Source organism: Motacilla alba, chromosome 5 (genome assembly GCF_015832195.1).
Source record: "Motacilla alba alba isolate MOTALB_02 chromosome 5, Motacilla_alba_V1.0_pri, whole genome shotgun sequence".
Classification (NCBI taxonomy): Eukaryota; Metazoa; Chordata; class Aves; order Passeriformes; family Motacillidae; genus Motacilla; species Motacilla alba.
This window is the reverse complement of record NC_052020.1, coordinates 47,284,966-47,305,540: the sequence shown is the minus strand read 5'-3', so window position 1 is coordinate 47,305,540 and position 20,575 is coordinate 47,284,966. Positions and strand designations below refer to the sequence as shown.

The window sequence follows — 20,575 nt, the reverse complement described above, 5'->3', positions numbered from 1 at the left end:
TTTTATTTCCTTGTTTTCTTTCCTATCTATTTTTTCTTCTGGTTTTTACAACATCTATCATTATTTTATTTCTTTTCTCATGTTCCTGGTATAGATCTGATCTCTGGTTGCAGGAGGGGTCAATTATTGACTAAAGTGGGTTACTCTGTTAATAGGTATTAAGCACTTACACCAGTCTTTGTACAGCCTTGAAATATGCAGACAAATATACTATGGGAGAAAAACAACAATTAATAAACATGACATTAAAAAGTTTCAAATTTTGCCATTTTGCTTCTATAATTCAGAGTTAAGAATTAAGTATGGTTCAAGCAGGTTTTTTTGACTAGTGTCAACAAATTATTAATTTACTGGTCATATACATTAGATCAGCACAGTAATGTCAGTAATGAGTTTCAGAAAGCCCTCTCTCTGCCTTTAGCCTGAGAAATTAATAGTAGGTTATCTCTGCTAGGCAGAGAATCTTTTGGGAAGGCTGGCCATTCATTTCATGGAAAGATGTTTATTTCAAAACTTTTAGACAGTGTGTTGCTTCTACTCTATCAAGTGTGTAGCTTCTGTGTTTCTCTCATCACTCTTGTAAAAAGCTCTCTCTTGACTCCCTCTAATAGCTCTGTTATCAGTCTTGGCACATTTTTGAGCTGAAGTTCCTGTTATTCCATAAACAAAATACAGGCCATCTATATCATACCTTTTTGTGTTTTAATAAATTAGGACAGGGAAACAAAAAAAATTCTTAGAAGCTTTTTGTAGAGGAACTCACTTCCAAATTAAAATCACAGTGAAGAAAAACTCATATCTATGTCACTCAAGGCAATAAGAAAAAAATAAATTTAGTGTTTCCCAAACTGAAAATTAGGTGTACTAAACTTGCCTACATCACTGGATCCATAGCAAACCTTGCCAGGGTACTTTCTTCAGGTGCTTACAGATATTTGTAATCTACATCAATCTAAAGGCACTGCAGATTTTCCTAGGTCACAGATAGTTTTCTGACAAAACTAGGTCTTGCAGCTTGCATTCCTGTAAAAATGTACAGCAATGCATTTGGAAGTAAATCCAAGAAACTCTAACTTGAAAAGGGGAAATAAAAAAGTATATTCACAAAGAAAACGGAACTAGAATTAAGAAGAAAAATTTCAGGAATTGAAGTCACTATCAGCTCAGCAAATGCCCCCTTGCCAAAAAGAACAATTCCAGAACATTAAAACTGTAATAAGAAAGGACAAGGAGAACTTTGAGGGAAATGCCACAAAATAATATTTGAGAGACAGTATCAAAGGCTTTACTAAAGTCCAGGTACACAACATGCACAGCCATTCCTCATTCACTCACTCAGCTGGTCACCTTGTCAGAGAAGGAGGTCAAGTCAGTACAAGTAGCACCTGCCTCTCATAAACCTGTGCTGGCTGGGCCTGATCACCCAGTTGTCCTCTGCATGCTGTGTCATGGCACTCACGAGGCTCTGCTCCATAACCTTCCCTGGCACCAAGGTCAGGCTGAGTGTCCTGTAATGCCCCAGATCCTCCTTCTGGCCCTTCCTGTAGATTGGCAGCCCATTTGCCAACCTCCATTTGTCTGGGACCTCCCTGGTGAGCCAGAACTGCTGATAAATGATTGAAAGTGGTTTGATGAGCTCTTCCACCAGCTCCATCAGTACCCTTGTGTGTGTCTAAGTGGTGCAAGAGGTTGCTGACCATTATCCTTTGGTTTATGAGGTTTTCATTCTTCCCCCTGTGCCTGTCTTGCAGCTCAGGCATCTGGGTACCCTGTGAACAGCTGGCCTTTTTATTAACAACTGAGACAAAGAAGGCCCTGAGAATCTCAGGGTCTTCCTCCTTGCATCCGATAAAGGATGGAGATTCTCTTTAGCTACTCATTGCTATTGTATTTATAGAAACATTTTATTATCTTTTACAGCAGTAGCCAGAACACTTTGCCAAAGAATTCTTTGAAGAGCTGGTATGTCCACATATTCTAATGGCTTGGTTGGTATATGCCACATACTTCTGAAAACTTATAAAATTCCTCAGGGCAGGACCTAAACCAATCATAAACTAATAGGGAGGGAATACCCCTTATAAGCATAGAGTTCAGGCGTGCGTTATTCAGAGAAGTTAGAGATGACATGGGACTTTAATAAATTGTGACATTACATATTTTTCTGGTGGCTTCACCCTGTTCATTGGGAAGGATCTCACAGTACTCAGTGGCCGACTGATCAGAGGAGAATCACTAAATACAAGGCAAAGAACACAAGGGGAAAAGCCCTTGGTTTATACTTGGCATGATGGTCTCAGGTTAGTCATTGCCACTGAGGACAGAGATTTTGCAGTGATGCTGGATAGGCCACTGAATATGTCATTTCTGTGTTCAGTGACAAAGAAAAAGGAAATCAAACAGTGTGAGATGTGAAGAAAGGGAAAGAAAGAATGCTTGTGCATTTGTGTACTCAATATATGTAATATATGTATTCTACTGTGTATGTGTAGCCCCTATTTACTGCCAAAGCCTAAGTGCTCGTTTCCCTTTGCTGTGCCCAAGGCTGTCCAAGACCTCTCAGGGCATTTTCATTTCCTCAATTAACAGCAACACTTCTATCAGCTCAATGGTTCAGTAGGAAATTACTAAAAATCTAAGCCAAATTATATGACTCAGTACTTTAAAAGCATTGTCTACAAAAAAAAAAAAAAGAAAGAAAAAAAAAAGTGTGGGTTTTTCTGAGTTTAAAAGGGTCTTTTTATCACTTGTAATGATTGAAGGAGGTCAATTTATATTTGCCTTCATATTTGCAGTTTTGTTCTTTTTGCAACCATTAATTATACTTCTTACAATCAAATTAATGCCTTGCTATTTACCAGTGAACCTTCGCAAAGATTCTAACCAGATCTGATGTGTCTTTTTTAATGCTTCTTGATTTTGTTCTTTTATTTCTCAATCAAATGTATTTATATATTTTTAAATGGGAATATCTCATTAGTAATCATTTTTTCCCATCAGATCCAAAGCAAACTTGAATAAAATTTATTTATTAATGAGAATTAGTTCTCAGTATACCAGTTCTAAACTGCTTTTCCTCAACATCTATTTCCTTTGAGTATATGCCAAATCTGGTTTTAGTTCACAAAAAAAAAAAAAAAAGCAAATGAGAATAAAACTATGAGGTGCAAAATAATGACATCCTCATTCCTCAGGTCCTCTACAACTGATGCAGAGGATTTTCCATCCTGACTTGAAGAATTGAGGGCATGATAGAAACTTTCCTGTAAACAATTGTTTTCTTTCCAGTCAGACTTTTCTACAATTGCCTTTAAATAATGTTCATAGTACCTTATTTTTATTATCTTCATATAAAATAAATTACCTTTCTCTCTCAAGAAAAATTTCAATACATTGAATTTTTCACAAATTATGACAAAAATTATAATTCTCAGCAAATTGCCTAAAATAATTTTGAATTTTGTTTTCCATTTAATTTTTCACTTCATATTATCTTATAAAATAAAAATTAGCATGGAACATTTTCATCATTTCTCTTTCAAAATGTTGACTAAGTCAAATATTCATGAAAATGTTAAGGTTTCTTTGACTCTGCTTTCTTACATGGAAACTTCTCTTTCAGACAACTTCCAATAAGTTTTTCTGAAAAAGGATTTTTGAGTGGAACATTAAGGGCTACAGGAAGAATCTGGATACTTGTGCAATCTAGGAAATTTTCTCAGAAAAATGTTGAGCATTTGTGAAGTAGGTTGTAAGTAACAGAACACTGAAGTTACAGCTTGGGTAAAACCCCACTACCATCAGATATAAGCAGGGGCCTCCAGCTCAAAGGATTTAGGGACTTCTTAGCTTTGGCTGGCCACTGAATGCTATAGAGCAGAAGTAAAAATAATTACTTTTACACTAAACTGTGAACAGAAATATGTTTAGAACATGCTGGAAAAAAATATCTTCCATTGTAGACAGTGAATCCTCTTAGACATAGTCTTGGCTTCCAGGATTCTGTTTCTGGAGAGGAAACCCTATTCACTGTGCTTCAGAAATTACTTCAGGAAGTATCCCAATAGTGGAGAGATTTCCGGAGATCAGGGAAGACTAAGTGCCATCTCTGCTGTAATATTTGGGTGTTGGGTTTGCAGCTATAGTAATTAAGTGTGTGGAGGCGAATTAGAAAAACAAACGTGTTTGTTAAGAGATTAATTCAATCATCATTAGTATGAGAGTCGGAGCATTCACAAAGGCCAAAGACCGGTTCAAACTGGTTTTCATAATCCCCACCCACTTAAGTTCTACCAAAGGCATTAATTTAAAAACATTGCATCATCAAGAAAAATAAAATACTCTCACTGGCTGATCAATGAACCTAAGAGCAGGACATCATCACCTAGAAGTTTTTGTGACCTGATTAACCTTTCTGCTCTCTACGGCTGAGCCCCATTCTTTCTGACCCCAGCCCTAGAAGTGCCATAATGTTGTGCTACTCTATCCAAAAAGACACCTGGGTATTCTGTGAAAATCAGTCCGGCCACTCCCTCAGTTTAACCTCAGAGGATAAGTTTCAAGGAAGGGTCTTACTGGGACTCCTTTGGGTATGCCATCCTCTATAATCTTCAACAGGCTCTATTTGCCACTGCTCTCCAAGAAAATGGAGGAAGCAGGGGTAGAGGAATGGTGTGCCAAGATGAGAGTGGTCTGCAAGTGACTGTGTGCGATGAAAGGCAGGAAAAGAATGTCCCACAGGATATCAGCTTGTAGGAGACAACACCAGACAGGGTATTGTCGAGTTTGGATTAGGGGAGTTTTGTTACAGTTCCAACAGTTTTGCTGTTGAAAGTAAGATTTGAGATGCTTGTGTAATAGTTGTTACATAGAAAAATGGCTTCTTAAAATTTGTCTGCATATTGATCTAGAGAAGGATTTTCAAAAGCTATGTGGTATTGGTCTAAATCTTCTCCCAGCATGGTTAAAAGCAGTGACCACAGCAAAATTTATTCTACTCTATATCCATTCAAAATAAAATTGAAACCTTCCTCCCCTCTGCACTTGTTCCCTCGTACATTCCTTTGTTTGTACCCTCATTTTCAACAGAGCTGTTCTGACAAGGTGTAATAAAAAAGGTAAATTTACTCTGGCTTGCAAGACCACTTTCTGTGTCCTTTCTTTGAGCATTAGCCAAAATCCATATGGTGTACTTGGACAGCTGAGCTTCTGAGTCACAGAATAATGTCATTACTGTTTACTTCAATCCACTTTGACCAACTTGATCAGCTGTGTGATTAAAGGTAGACATTTGATTCAGTACCACTCAGGAGTACACAGGAGGTAAAGAAAGCAGTTCAGATGGGATGGTCCCAGATAGCAGGGTCAGTGGACCAAATGGGAAGGCGAAGAAGAACTTTTTAATGATGGCTTTCAGAATAATGTTAGTTGCTTAAGTCTTGGATTACTCATTGGGATGGTTCTTGTTAAGTATATTTTCATGTTGTATAGACACACATTTATTAAAATTTTAAGTACTATATTGCTGTTGGAAACCCATAATTAATTGATTAATTCCTTTCTTTCTTCAACGCAAGAACATTAGGAAAGAAGGACAGACCAGTAGTTACAAAGCATTGGGCTGGGACTTGGGAGTTTCTGCTTCCCTTCCCTTCCCTGCTCAGTCACAGGTTCACATTACAGAAACTTAGCTTCTTGGCTGCTTAGAGCTACCCACGAAGACTGACCATCCCTCCTCTCTCAGCTTACATAGTCAGAGCAGGAGTTAGGTGCCTTACCACAGGTAAATAATGTGATTTTAAAAGCACAGTATTGGATGGGCAACAGATGAAGAGGTTCAGGTGAAATAATCATTGCTGGTGTGATACTTGGGTCAAACTGAAAGACAAAAAAAAACAAACTTCAGTGAGGGCAATGGTCTTATCCTTCTCTCTTTTCCTGTATATGACTCTTATACTGTAGGTGCTGGCAACAGATATTTGTATTGTCTAGATATGAAAGAAAAATATCTGGTAAAAGGATTGGCTTATGCAGTGTCATGTGGTGCATACAGGTGCACTACTTGATAGAATAGTTGGCTGTGCTTAATCACCCGTCCCCATGCTGTAGTGTACCTCATAACTACCACCCCTTGAATACAAGTGCTAAGCTTACCAGGAAAGAAGACACTTTATGTAAAGCCCAGAGGACTTTTCATGGAAGCTTGCAATTGAGGAAAATTTCGAGTTTCACTTTGAAGCTGTATAAAGCTGCATCCTGCGGACCACAGATTTTCAAATTATGTATCACTGTTACCAAGGAAGAATAAAATATGGAAAATGTCATGCAATAAAACTGATAAAAATGATCCTGTCTTCATTAAACTCAATAAAGAACTAAAGTAATGCTCAAGACCTTTGAAAGTAATTTTTTATTTTCACATAATCTGATCTCAGTGAGGAAGTTAGAAGTGTCATTTTTATCTTAAAAGTGAGAAAACTGAAGCCTATTAGTGTTAGTGATGTTCCCATGGCCAAAACTGAGCTGCTCAGCAGAGATTGCCATCTATCCTGAATTTTCAGTCCACTGATTCTCTCATCAGGTGGTCCATTCCTATCTGAAATCATTCCTGTATGCTGAACAGTACTTGGCCAATGAAAGACATTATTGGAGACCTTTATGGTCAATAAGATTATTTTGTCATCTATTTTGGCGGTTAGAAAGAACAGAAAACAGAATGCATACTATTCTTTCACAATATCTTAGATCCAGATATTAAAATCTTGGTAGCTCTTTCATTACTAATATTAGTGTTACAGAAATACTGAGGTCTGAAAAGAAAATCCATGGTAAAGCTGTTACCTGTAAAAATAATGAAAAATCAGTCTTCTTTTGAAAGATTCTGGGGCCTAAATAAAGGCTTCTAATGTTCGAGCAATTTGCCTACTCTCCTACCCCTTTTATAGGAGATTATGGTTCCTGTGTCATACCCACCAACCTGCACACACTAAAGCAGCAATATGGGATTCAGGTGTTCAGCTGTTACTGGCGCACCATACATGTAACACACCTGCTACATTTCAGGGTATAGTTTGCAACTGAAATTGGTTTTCCAACTGAAAAATTATGATGAGTGTTCACTATTGGTCATTGCCATTGGTAATTTGTTTTTAAATTCTCGTTCCTCTTCTCTACTTAGTTCATATGAATGATGCTAATTCAAATGAAAAAAAGTTCTGTGAGCAGAACTTACCCCTCCTTGTGCAAATTTTCTTCACTGTATATAGACTATATTTCATCCTAATTTCACAGTCCCTTTCTAAACTACTGATTTTTGTCTTTCTGACAGGACAGTAGAGGAGATTCTCCAAGAAGTATTGAAACCATGGTATGACCACTATGAGCAGATTGGGCCTTTATTCTTCATTATATACCTCATCTATACCAGAAAAAACATAATTCACCAGATAAGCATACATCTCCAATCTTAGCAATTTTCCTGCACTCTGAGTGCCTGATCCTTCCCAAAGACTATAACATAATTCAAGGCTACCAGCAAAGAAATGGAGGGGAAGGCAGTGTCCAGCTCCTTTCTCATTCCATACTCCATTTCCTTCATATTGCTGCATTGTCAATATGCTTGTAGTCTGTATTCTTTACACTAAAGTCTTTAAGTTATGACGTAATAGAATTATTGGTATATTTTTTTTATATTTTAAGTAACTTTTGTATTTATGAGCCATAATTCCAGAAGAGTTTTATTGCTGCTAAATTGACACAAAAACTCTAATTTCCTTACCTAAGGTATAGAAGCATAAGAAGAACACTGGACAAGTTGAGTGATTGTCTTGTCACTGAATATACCAGTTAATGGCTAATTAAGAACTCTTTAAACTTGCTTTGGAATGTTCTATTCAAAACAAAACAAACTGTCTGAAAAATGTTTCAAGGTATTAGGAAATGCATGAAATTAATATATGGCTCTATTTCTTCTAAAGACATCAAAATGTGAGCGGGGGTGTGGTGTAGAAACTGACCTACATGAACTATAGAGCAGTAACATGGACTCAGGCAATGTAGACTTTGTCATGGTTTTAATTATCAGAAGGAATAAAACACATCTATTTTGTTATTTCCATGTTCTGTACTTTCATTCCTACAAAAAATAAATAGTAGAGTAAAAGATCTAGTTAATTAGACAAATGATCAGTATGAAGCTGGTTAACATGGTTTCATGACTTAGAGTTGAAACTGTGGTCAGCAGGGAGGTGGGACTGTAATGGCTTGTGGTACACCTGGCATGCATGCGTCTGTCTGCTCATCGTTTTAGTTTCAAGCTGCTGTAGTACCTTATTTCTGCTGCTACAATGAAATGGTAAGGAAATGCCTTGTTAAAGTTTAGCTTAACATTATTAAAAACAAAACAGTAATTACAAGGCATCACAAATGAAAGAGAAAACAAGAGGCTTATAACCATTTTGTAATACAGTTTGTCTTTGACCACCATGACCTGTTATTCACTTGGGCTTTGATGAGTAAAATAATCTCTGTTTGTGCTCTTTAAAGCCAGAGTTAGAAGGAGCAAGTAAAAAGGGAAGGGGGGAGGGGGAGAGTGGAGGAAATATAGAGGAAAACAAAGAAGGGGAGTGTCCAGACAATGTTTATCTATGTTCTGTCTCCATGTTTATCCATGTTTGTAACAACAAAATTACACATGTGAGTAAACAAGTACAAAGAAAAGAGTCATCACAAATGGGGAAATATATTTTATGTCACCACTCAATCATGGTCTTTATTGTTAACTGGAAAAATTCAGTCATCCTGATCCATCAGCATTTCAGTCCCATTGGGAAAAGGTAATAGAAACAAACAGCACTTGTTTTCATTTGAACAATTTAAAAGTGTGTGAGAGGGCAAGGAGAGTGAGAAGTGGGTGAGCACACGGAGTATGCCAACATGTGGGAGTAAACAGCCTGCTTCTTGTATTCCCACCACTTGTACTCCTACCCAAGACAGGAACTGAGATGCACACAGAACTGAGAAAGATGAAGGGACCACATCCGCCAGGGTGCGACATCTATCATGGAATCCTGTCTATCACATACCCCCTCAGTGGTATTAAGTGACAGAGTGAGAAGGTACAAGCAATTACTTTGTCCTCCATATACAGACTGAGGATCATGCAGAAGATTTGTCTCTGGGTAGATTTTGGAAGAGCACCAACCTGATGTGATACGTGGCTGTCAGCTCCATGTGTGCTTCATCACAACACAGAAGGTCTGACTTCTGGCACCGAGAGTTAACACCTGTTCCTAGTGATTCCAGGCACAATCTCCTGGTTTCCAGTAGGGTCCTGATCACACATTTGCACTTAAGCTCCTCCAGATGGTCAGAGGCAACAGAGAGGATGTCACAGCTACTATTGAAACAGCTGAAGATTGTCAGCTTCTTTGGCTGAATAACAGAGATGATCCTTGCAAACCCTGTTTCATCAATATTTGCTTTGTTTCCTCCTTTTTTTTGGTTGGCTCTAATTTTTATCAGGTCTGTGTAATGTTTAACATCTCTAATTAAGCAGAAGATGATAAAGCAGAACAAGTAACAGCGTGGGGAACAGTATGGTCAGCTGAGTGCAACAGGGCTTCTGATTTTGTAAGTACTACGCACACTTTTTTTTTTAGAGAGTTGGAGATGATGCTTTCTGCAGTAAGTGGAACTTTAATATCAGGTTAATTTAATTTCTCTGTTTGTGATTTGTTTCTGTGTGGATGTTGCAATGAAATATTAACCAAGCAGATGTGCAAGGGACCAGTGGGACCTGCTGTTCTGGGGAAATATGCTTAGACTGAAATCAAGCTAAAAAACCCTTTGAAGTCATGGTGACTTATTAAGTACTTGTTAAAAGAGAATACTGATGTAATCACCTTTCAGGTTGGAAACAGCCTTCACAGTGACTCAAAATTAGTATAATCCCACTAGTGACTGAACAACCAGGTCCAATTTAAAAACTCTTCTGGTGACTTAATTTATAAAGCAACAATTGAATTGCTAAGGCCAAGCTCTTTAATTAGGACTGGGCTGAGTGTAGGGGGTAAGGTGGAAGGCCACAATTTAAATTTAATTGCCGCTTTTCCTCCCATAGACAAATAATATGTGGTCTGGAAGAAAATTTTTTTCTGAATTTCTAATTTGCATTAAAAGCACTTCCAGATTTAACAAAGCCTTTACAATTTCTTCAGCTTTGAAATGTTAACAAAAATACTGGTGTCAGAAATTTTCCAGTCTCAAAATGTTGAAATTAACATGGTTTTCATCTCTGAGAGGAAAAAGTACATGAGGAAAACTTGATGACAATAGTCAGTGTTTTCCAGTTTTTGATAGAAGGACTTCTTTTAGATTTCTGTAGATAGTTATGGTAACAGAGAATTTTTTTAACTGATTTGTTACAGCAGAAGTTAGAAACATGCCTAATATAAGTTTGCTGCAGAAAAAAAAAAACCCAAACCATACTCTCTGTTTCAGAAATTCTTTAAAATTTGGGCTAAGCTCAATATGGACACAGGAATTAAAATTATTTTTTTCTTTCTCACTTAAGTGTCCAATATCTCAAATAACTAGAGAAAAACAGACCATGACATGTTTTACATGAAATACTTTTGAAACACCTTTTGTACTGTATTATTTCTTTTCTTTTTTTTTCACAGTATGTAAGGGTTGTTTGGGGGGGTTTTTTTGTTGTTTTGTTTTGTTTTTTGGTTTTTTTTTTGTTGGTTTTTTTTTTTTTTTTTTGCTTTTGGCTATGAAAAAGAGGTAGAGTTTTGCTTAAAAGTTATCTGAAAATAGTCTTATCATATTCCCATCTAGGGCCATATGCCATCTTTTGTTTTAAGGAAATTCAAATTTAGTGTTACCACTTGTTACTGCAGGTCACTGCAGTGGGCCCTGGCTGATCTCAGGCAGAGTCAGTACACCCAGATCCTAGCAAATATGAGAACACACAGCTGTCTATAGGCCATCAATACAAAAATAAAACAATTGGTTAATCACCAAGAATCCTTAAACTTGGGCTGCCATCAGAAACTCTAAATCTTTAGATAGTACATACAGTCATCTTTCACATCTAGGATTGAATGTAGGACCAAGAGAACTTTACCACAGACATGGGAAAATACACCCCTGAAAGAAAAAGCTATAAATAGGCTGTATCGGCTGGAAACCAGAAGAGGACCCATGACAGTAGAAAAGTTCTAGAAATTTTTTCATGCTGAGTATGTGAGGACAAAAAGCTTATTTTCATTGATAGCTTGTTAGAGTTCTGAAGAGAGATGAGATGCCTCCCCAGAACTGCAGGGAACTGAATTCAGTAAACCAGAGATTTGTTCCAGCCCGTGAGGAGAGCAGGTGGCTCATGTGAAGTATATCATGTCAGCTCTAGGAGAACTAGCATAATGAAGAAACTTGTAATCTCCAAGGGAATTAATCTTGGATGAGATTACATCCAAATGGGATGAGTGCATCTCTCCCTCTTTGACCCAGGTCCTCCCCACATCCCATGCAGGTTAACCCATGGTGAGGGGCACACCATCATTTAAGAAGTTACAAACAATTGTTGCAGGTCCCTCAAAAGGAAGATTCCTTCATTCCAAACATGCACCTCGTTATCTGACACAAACCTGCTGCATGCCACATGTCATTGTGCCCACCTCTCTGTGCACTGCTGTCATGGCACAGGATGCTCCAGGCTTTTGCTTTGGAGTTCATGTAGTTGACCTTCTTCCGTCACTTATCAGCTTTGGCCAGTAACTGGCCACCTGAGTAAGTAACCATGAAGTAAACAGGGGTGTGAATTTAACAAGAACAGGATAGTCCATGATAGCTCTTTGTCCATGTGCTGCTGCCCTGAGGAAAGTGAGGGAATTTACTCAGTCCCAGTGAGTAGTGAGCTGCCTCATATTTCCTTACATATATCAAATTGCTTTTGGGCAGGTGCTGTGGAATATCTGACGTCTTTGAAACCCACACCCTGTCTTACCTTGCAATAACTTGTATGTTTAGATGTACCCTATAGAAGACAGTGTTTTGGGAAGATAATGTCATTGTTAACAAAGATTTTTACGGACTGTAGCTTCATATTTTCATGGCCAGTGGAAAAAAGCAGAGCAGTTACCATGGAGTATTATGACTTTCTTATGCCTGACATTTTAATCTGTAATTTATTAGAATTTGTTAAATAAATTTGACATTGTGCCCATGAGAACTTTAAGCTAGCTATGTACATAGATATTTACAGTTGAACTATGCAACATTTGTGCTAACAAGCTATTCATTATTTCTTACTACCAAGCACATCATTACCATCTGCTCATTTAATGACTGTTTATTTTGTGACAGAATAATTTGAAAAGAAGATGAAGTGTCTCCTGTGCCTGTGTTTACTCCTTGCTGTTTTTTGTGCTGCAACCCATTGCTGCCCTGAAGACATTTGCCATGAAGTCAACAATACTAATCTGCAGGATGGAAGAGAAAATTTATTAATATATAGCTGTGACAAGAAAGGCTCTAACTATGCAGATTTTGTATTTAGATTTTACAAACAGGCTTCATCAAAAGAAGCTGATAAAAATGTGTTCTTCTCTCCTTTGAGCATCTCCACTGCCTTTGCCATGCTGGCTGTTGGTGCTAAATCAACAACTCTCTCTCAGATTTTTGAAGGACTGGGCTTTGATGACCTGACTGAGACTCGCACACATGATGTACATGAGAGTTTTCACAAAATTTTGTCAGTACTGAACTGTGCTGATGTTAATATCACATTAAATATAGGGAATGCCCTTTTTACAGCTACTGGGTATGAACCACAGAAGTCATTTTTACAAAATACCAAAGAATTTTATGATGCAGATGTTTTCTCCAGTGATTTTCATAAACCAGAAGAAGCTACAAAGCAAATCAATAAATATGTAGAGGAGAAAACCAAGGGGAAAATTCCTGAATTAGTTGGTCATCTTGATCCAAGTACTGTACTGGTTCTTGTTAATTATATTTACTTTAAAGGTAAGATTCTTAACATAATATTTCAACAGATAGTTTTGATACAAAATAAAAATTTTAGGGAACTTGTGATGACTTGTTATCAGAGTGACAATTTAGGAAAGAGCTAAACTGTGCAGGATCTTTCAAGTAAAGATTAGATCTGGCCAAATGCAGAGTATCTGATTGTTGAGAAATACTGTTTTTCTGGTTTTGACTCAATTTGCTTGAAAGCTGTGGACAGAAAAGGATACACATAGTGTCACTGTTTGAGGCCATAATGACTAAAGATTTGTCCAAGATCTCTATGCTGACTATACATGCCAATCAGACTTGGTGGACTGACATCCCTGCACAGCGACCCCAGCTTTATGGTAGATCTACTTGGTGCTCTGCATGAAAATCTGGGACATAACATCTTGAGGGTCTGTGCTTCTGGAGCCTTGCTCAAATGTTAGGACTCTTTAATTGCAGATGAATTCTACACCAGGCCGAGTGCAGTCAGCTTGTATAGTGTATGGCCTAACAGAAAAGGCATAAGAAGGTCCTGGGACTGAATGATTAAGTGATTGCTTTTAAATGGCATGAAAGGCATTATAAAGGCTTACAGTTGAAGAAGGACTCTCAGCTGGTCATCAGCCTTTTGTTGTTCTTCAGTAAGACATGACATGTGCACACAAAATATGATGAGCTTACTGCACAGCTGGAATGCTTTATTGTGTGTTATGGAGGAGGTAGAAGTGATTTAGTGAGCCTCTTCATCCATCAATATACCTCCAGTGTCTTACATTAAAGCTGGTCTAATTTAGATGAGCCATTCTTCATGATCTTCACATTTGAGTGCAACAACATCTCTTTTTCCCCATTAGCTGCCTGGGAAAAGTCTTTCGATCCCCTGCGCACGTACGAGGATGATTTTTTTGTGAACCCAAATACATCTGTCAGAGTCAACATGATGCAGCATGATGGTATCTCAAATGTTTACTATGACCAGGATCTCTCCTGTGTGGTGGTAGAGCTGCCTTACCAGGGCACTGCACGAGCATTGCTTATTCTGCCTGATGATGGAAAGATGAAGCAAGTGGAAGATGCTCTCTCCAAGGAAACGGTTTGTAAATGGGATAGCAAACTTGCGACCAGGTAACTTTAAGTATATGGATTGCTATATTTGAGCACACATCACTCTCTTTAAGGGAAAATGCCAATTGCCAATCACTTCCTACCGGACATAATGTCCTGATTTCATAAAGGGAAGTTTTAAGCAGTTCCCCAAATGAGTCAGAGCAGAGCAATCACTAAGAAACTGCAGGGTCTGTGACCTGACAGAAGGGATCACAGCATTGTAACAGCTGCATCAAAACTTGCTTGGCTACGTTTTGACTCCTTACCTCTTCTTTCATGGTGTTAACACAATTCATTTCCTTCACCATGTCTTAGATTTTATCCTCCTTTTCCCTTACTTTAGGCTTCCCACTGTCCAGCAGATCACTGTCTGCTTACTCCCTGACCCTTTAGCCAAAAATCTCTAATAGCTGCTCATGTGGCACCGTGATGAAAGAGCAACAATGAACAAATTTGATTATTTTCCCAAAATCAAATAGACAATGTAAATACAAGAAGATGGGGCATCTCTTGGGAAGCCAAAATTGCTCAAGGAATACAAAGACTACCATCAAACAAATTCGCAATCAAAAGAATGCTTTCAAGTGTTGCCGAGTTGCATACACCCTGCTGGCTGTAAAGAGGCTCCAAGGGCTCACTGCTCTTTTGTTTTCTTTGATCAACAGGAGATTAAATCTGCAGTTACCAAAGTTTTCTATTAGCGGGTCTTACGATGTTAAAACCCTGTTTGAGCAAATGGGCATTACTGAAGTGTTCTCAGGTAATGCTGATCTGTCTGGAATTAGTGGCAACCACAATCTCCAGGTTTCACAAGTAAGTAGACAGAGCTGGTGATGGGTGGTGGTTGGTTGTTTTGATCAGTTGTGTCTGGGATTTTTAAAGACTTTATTTCCCTCTTTATATTACTGAGGATGTCAGTAAAACTCACAATGCCATGTAGGGGCTAGCTCAGTAATTCTGCTTTTTTACAGAAAGAATCTGCCAGCTCAATTTTGTATTACTTTAATGCTGTTACTAAAAAGCTGGATATTAAATACATAGAGAAATTGGGCAACATTTTAAATAACTTATTTGCACTGGAATGTAATAGCTTACATGAAGTTGTGTCATTTGTAAATTACAAATGAGGAGCTCACTATGATATTTGTGTTGATTAATACTCAATTTTTAATATTCCCAAAGTTTTCAGGAAATCTCCAGTTTGCAGTCACAGAATTTGACTGTGACAGTTTGAGCTATGATTTAATGCTAAAAATGTCAAATACTGACCCATATTAGCATTTAAATAACAGTTTTTAGTTAACCTTGAAATAAGAGAAAATGTTGCTGGTAGAAGTCCAATCCATCTAAGAAATTAAACTACCTTGTACATGGGCTATTTTTATCCCACTCAGCACTGGTGAGAATGCATTTCAGTCTGTCCATGGTAATTTTGGCCCTCCTCGCTCAGTCCTGGCATATACAATACTCCTGTTTCAAACTGTTGGAGATGTATCACACAATAAAATTTCATCTACTGGATTTATTACTCCTTTCTTCTCCTAAATGTTCCAGAAGATAATTTATTTTATTCCTGCTTCCTGTCCCATATATAAACCACAGTTTATATTCTCCTATTCTGTGCAGGCAATTCACAAGGCCTTGCTGGAAGTTGATGAGGCTGGAACTGAAGCTGCAGGAGCCACTGCCATAATCTTTACCAGAGTTTCCTATACTTCTCGTACCATCAAATTCAACAAGCCCTTCCTTATTTTGATCTCTGACAAACAAACTGGCACCACACTCTTCATGGGGAAAATTGTTGATCCTACTAAGGAGTAATAGCTGGGTTATTTGTCACACTGATATTGGGTGTGCGTTATAATGGCTGCAGCACTTGCAGTTTTGGCCTAGGTAGTGCTGCTAACTATTCTCTGATTGAGGGATATTCAGAAGTAAATGAGAAATTTTCTTATCAAATTAATAAGAAAAAACATTGTAAAAAATCACCATCAAGTGACACTTTTTAAATGTGACATTTTTCCCAGTTGAATAATTGTATTGGGTTTGCATGGCAAGATTTTGGTAGCGGCCTGTGTGGGGGCCTATAGGGGGCCTATAGAAACTTCCCCCATATCAGACAGAGCTACTGCTAGCCAGCTCCAAGATGGAACTGCTGCTGCTGAAGGCTGAGCCAATCAGGAATGATAGTAACACCTCTGTGGTAACATATTTGAGAAAGGAATAGAGTTATTTTGCAGAAGTTATTGAGGCCAGAGGAGTGCAGAGTGAGAATAAATGATGGAAATCATCCTCCAGACACCAAGGTCAGTGAAGAACTAGAGGAGGAGGTGCTTCAGGTGCAAAAGCAAAGATCCACCTGCAGGCTGTGGTGCAGCCCATGGTGAGCAGCTGTCACCATGCAGCCCATGGAGATCCAGGGGAGAGCTGAGATCCACCTACAGCCCATGGAGGAGGCCCACTCAGGAGTAGGTAGATGTCCAAAAGAAAGCTGTGACCCCATGGGAAGCCCACCCAGGAGCAGGCTCCTGGCAGGACCTGTAGACCCATGGAGAGAGGAGCCCACTCTAGAGCAGGTTTGCTGCCTGGACTTGTGACCACGTGGGGGACCCGTGCTGGAGCAGCCGGGGCCTGAAGGACTGCATCCTGTGGAAGGGACCCACGATGGAGCAGCCGGGGCCTGAAGGACTGCATCCTCTGGAAGGGACCCACAATGGAGCAGCCTGTGCCTGAAGGACTGCATCCTGTGGAAGGGACCCACGATGGAGCAGCCGGGGCCTGAAGGACTGCATCCTCTGGAAGGGACCCACAATGGAGCAGCCTGTGGCTGAAGGACTGCATCCTGTGGAAGGGACCCACACTAGAGCAGTTCATAAAAAGCTGTAGTTGATGGGAAGGACTCAAGCTGGAGAAGTTTGTGGAGGACTGTCTCCTGTGTGAGGGACCCCACACAGGAGCAGGGGGAAGACTCCACTCCCTGAGGAGGAAGCAGCAGCAGAACCATGTGATGAACTGGCCATGAGCCTTATGGCCCTCCTCCCTGAGCTGGGGCAAAGGTGTTTTTAAGATTTGTTTTACTTCTCATTATCCTGCCCTGGTTTTGATTGCTAATAAATTCAATTAATTTCTCCAAGTCAAGTCTATTTTGCCTGTGACAGTAATCAGTTTGTGATCTCTCCCTATCCTTATCTCTACTCATGAACCTTTCATTTGATTTTCTCCACATTTTCCAGTTGAGGAAAGGAGTGATGGAAGGACTTTAGTGGGCATTTTGATCCAACCAGGATCAAACCACCACAACAATTCAACATATTAATACATATTCCAAATTTTCCACAGAATATAAATTTTTCTTAAGTATGTTGCTATATTTAAAAATCAATTATCTCTGCAAAGGAGTTTTGTCCTTCATTGAGTTCTGTATTACTCACCAAAAGTTTTATCACAATAGGTAACAACTCTTGTCATTCAGTATTCACCTGATCTGATCTCTACAGAGTCCTTTTCTCATTACATCAATCACTCTTTGCTGCCTAGGCTGCTATTTATCCTCAATCAACCTGTTCTTTCTCACATTCCAGCTCTTTGCCTAGGACATCTTAAGAAATCTTTGACAAAAAAGAAAGAGAATAATCCCTGAAAAAATAAATTTATTCTGATGTAGCCCTTACTTCAAGTGCCTCTTTGTACTCCACAAGGTCAGCAAAAAACTTTAAGAGACAGTGACAATAGGCATAGCATAAACTGTCAAAGAATAGTCTGTGAAAAAATGTCATTCATGTATAATTGATCAGCTGTGGATAATCAATAAAATATACAGTGCTATTTAAGTATATCACTTAAGGAATTACTCCAGCCTCTTATGCCATTCTATAAATCTCTTAAAAACAATGAACACCTTTGGTTTTGGAACACTCTTACTAACATAGCAGATATCACTAAAATATGTCTTAAAGCTGTTAAATGAGTGCAACTTTTCTCATATAGAAATTGTGATTCTTCACATTCTCTCTTTATGTGTCCATTTGGGTAAAACTTGTTTTCAAGAAATATCTAAACACTTTCTTGCTGTTGTGGGTCTGTAGATGACCCACTCTTCTTGCAGTGGAGCACTGGGGCTAAACTCTGTAGCAAACCTTGAGGCACCATTGCACAGCTGCTGCCTCAAAGAGAGGCTAACTTTGACGGCTTTTATCTCACTGCACTGCTCTCATGCCATTGCACATTGATCCTGGATATATTTTTGCAAGTGGAGTTGAGTCTCCATCCCTAGGAAGATGAGGCTTCTGAATGTACACTGCTCATTTCTACAGTGATCTGTTTTGAGCGCTGCAAAGGTAGTGAAAGCCCCAAATCAAGAAATAAGCTCCCCACCCCTGACATCTCTCTGGCCTTCTGACCTGTTCTCCCAAACTTGGCCCACCTTACACAGACAGGGTGCTTTACAGGGACCCATCGGTGTTTCTAGGATTGGGTTGGTGTATGGGGAGCTGTGCTTCTGACTCAGAGGGACTTGGAGATTGCTTCCTTGTATGATTGCTCCCTTTGCTCCAAGTGGCAAGAACTCAATGGAAGCCCTGAGCTATTGCTCTCATGAGGCAAGATGGCATCACTCAGGGGACAGGCAGAGACCACACCTCTGCACAAAGCAGCGGCTTTTACAGAGTTAAGATCAGTGAGAACTTGTCGAGGTGTGAGGCAGCCAGCTCTGTGGTGCCTGCACAAACTCAACAGGAGCTGGGAGCTGCTCCCGTGAGATCCCATCCAGATAAATCTGTGCACCATGACTGATTAGAAGGTAGGATGGTGAGATTTTTATCAGAGCCACGAGATTTTTGTCAGAGTGTAGTGGCAGAAAAACAGGTTGTTGGCCTGTTGCTAAAGGGAAAGAAATTAGGAAAAATCCCATAGCTGCTAGGGCAGAGCAAAAGCTTTGGGAAATCACACACAGAGCAACTTCCTTCCCCATCTACCTCCCAGGCCTTTGGGTTTAAGGTGGCAGGACAACAGCTGCATTGGTAGTTTCCCTACTGGTCTGTGAAAAATGGCTGTTACTAGCAAAAGTATAAAATGGGATAGATACCTCTGAATGCTGGTTTGGGACTCGTCTGCCAAGCTGTGGGGCATCTCTACAGTTATCCTCTAGATGAGCAACTTCATGCTCTAGACATTCAGGTTGACCTGAATTGTGGCACGGAGCAGGGGTAGGAAAAGGGATCATCCTAAATCCCTCTGGAAGAAAGTGGTGTTTAGGGGACAGGAAACTAATAAATCTTGTGCCAAACATACACCAAAAGCAGAAAAATGCCTACAGTTCACAGTATGAAGGTCTACAGAGTCTGGGCACTGAACATACCTTGCCGATGTTACTCTCAGCACAGTTCTGACAATATTCTTTAGGAACTGGACATTCTGGAAAGCTTGTGTAAGGAGATGGAGTATTTTTTTCCTAATTCCAAGAAAATCTGTCTTGGTCTACTTTGCATCATTTGTCTTTGCAGCTTTCTTTTGTCTTAATATGTGATAGGGAGCCCTTTTCATTCTATTAGTGTTATTAAAGGTAGACAAAAAAGAAAGGATTCTGATGGACACAAACAGCTAAAATTTTCATTCAGGGACTGTGTATTTAATTTGTGGTAAACACCTGTGTTTATGGTGCCTCTCATTCATCTGGATATGTTTTTATTCCTCTACAATTGTCACTCATGCATTCTTGCAGCCTATGGAGCAGCTGGATCCAAACTAAGCCTTGAAAGAAAACTAGACTTTCTTTATAAGCTAAAGGTTGTAACCTTTATAACCTAATCCACCTGACGTCCTGCAGTGAGAGTCAGCAGAAGGGGATAATACAGTTTACAGTGAAGCATGTGACCACCTATCATAAACATCCAACATAAATGGCCTGCTGTGGGTCTGTGAGCCATGATCTGACACACTTATGGGAAGTTATGAGAAAAAGGACTTACCTAGAAAGAGTTTAGCCCAGCTGAGAGCCTCTGTGAGGGAAAACAGACCCAGAGGGATGGGTCTCTGGAAGGCAGCCTAGCTGTGCCCCAGCAGACCTGAGTGCCAAACTTCTCCTGGCAGCCTATGAGCCATGTGGGAGACTGTAAGTTTGTTCTGTCTGACCTTGTTTATGGTCCAGTGGGACTCTGCTTGATGACAGGACATCTTCTGTCAGTAACACTGTTTACTTTGCCACATGGCAGAGTCCATGTAGAATGTTGTAACAAAACGTGAAGCAGTGGAATTGCAGGGTCACTGCAGTGTGTTCCTTTCAGCAATAATGAAAGGTGCTGACAATGCCAAAAGGCACAGAGCATTTGGATAGTTACAGAAGCACCAGTTGCTTACATAAACTCTGCTGTTCAGATGCTACCAGTACTTTTGACTTTCTTGCTCCCAGCTGTGCAATTTGAGTCTCAGCCCTGGTATCTGGAATGCC

General features: G+C 39.4%; 1 protein-coding gene and 1 long non-coding RNA gene across 2 annotated transcripts; one reads left to right on the top strand and one right to left on the bottom strand.

The window, feature by feature from the left end:
- Nucleotides 1–3,548: 3,548 nt before the first annotated feature.
- Nucleotides 3,549–9,364, bottom strand: LOC119701992. Its single transcript, XR_005257216.1, has 3 exons — nt 9,203–9,364; nt 6,154–6,287; nt 3,549–5,877 (listed from the first exon to the last, which is right to left on the bottom strand). It is a non-coding gene; the product is annotated as an uncharacterized LOC119701992 (long non-coding RNA).
- A 134-nt stretch (nt 9,365–9,498) lies between these two features.
- On the top strand, nt 9,499–16,162 carry LOC119701990 (serine protease inhibitor 2.1-like). Its single transcript, XM_038139329.1, has 5 exons — nt 9,499–9,630; nt 12,370–13,032; nt 13,878–14,148; nt 14,796–14,943; nt 15,757–16,162. Exons 2-5 carry the CDS (start codon nt 12,387–12,389, stop codon nt 15,949–15,951), a joined length of 1,260 nt encoding a protein of 419 aa, XP_037995257.1. The 5' UTR covers nt 9,499–9,630; nt 12,370–12,386; the 3' UTR covers nt 15,952–16,162.
- The last annotated feature ends 4,413 nt before the right edge of the window (nt 16,163–20,575 follow it).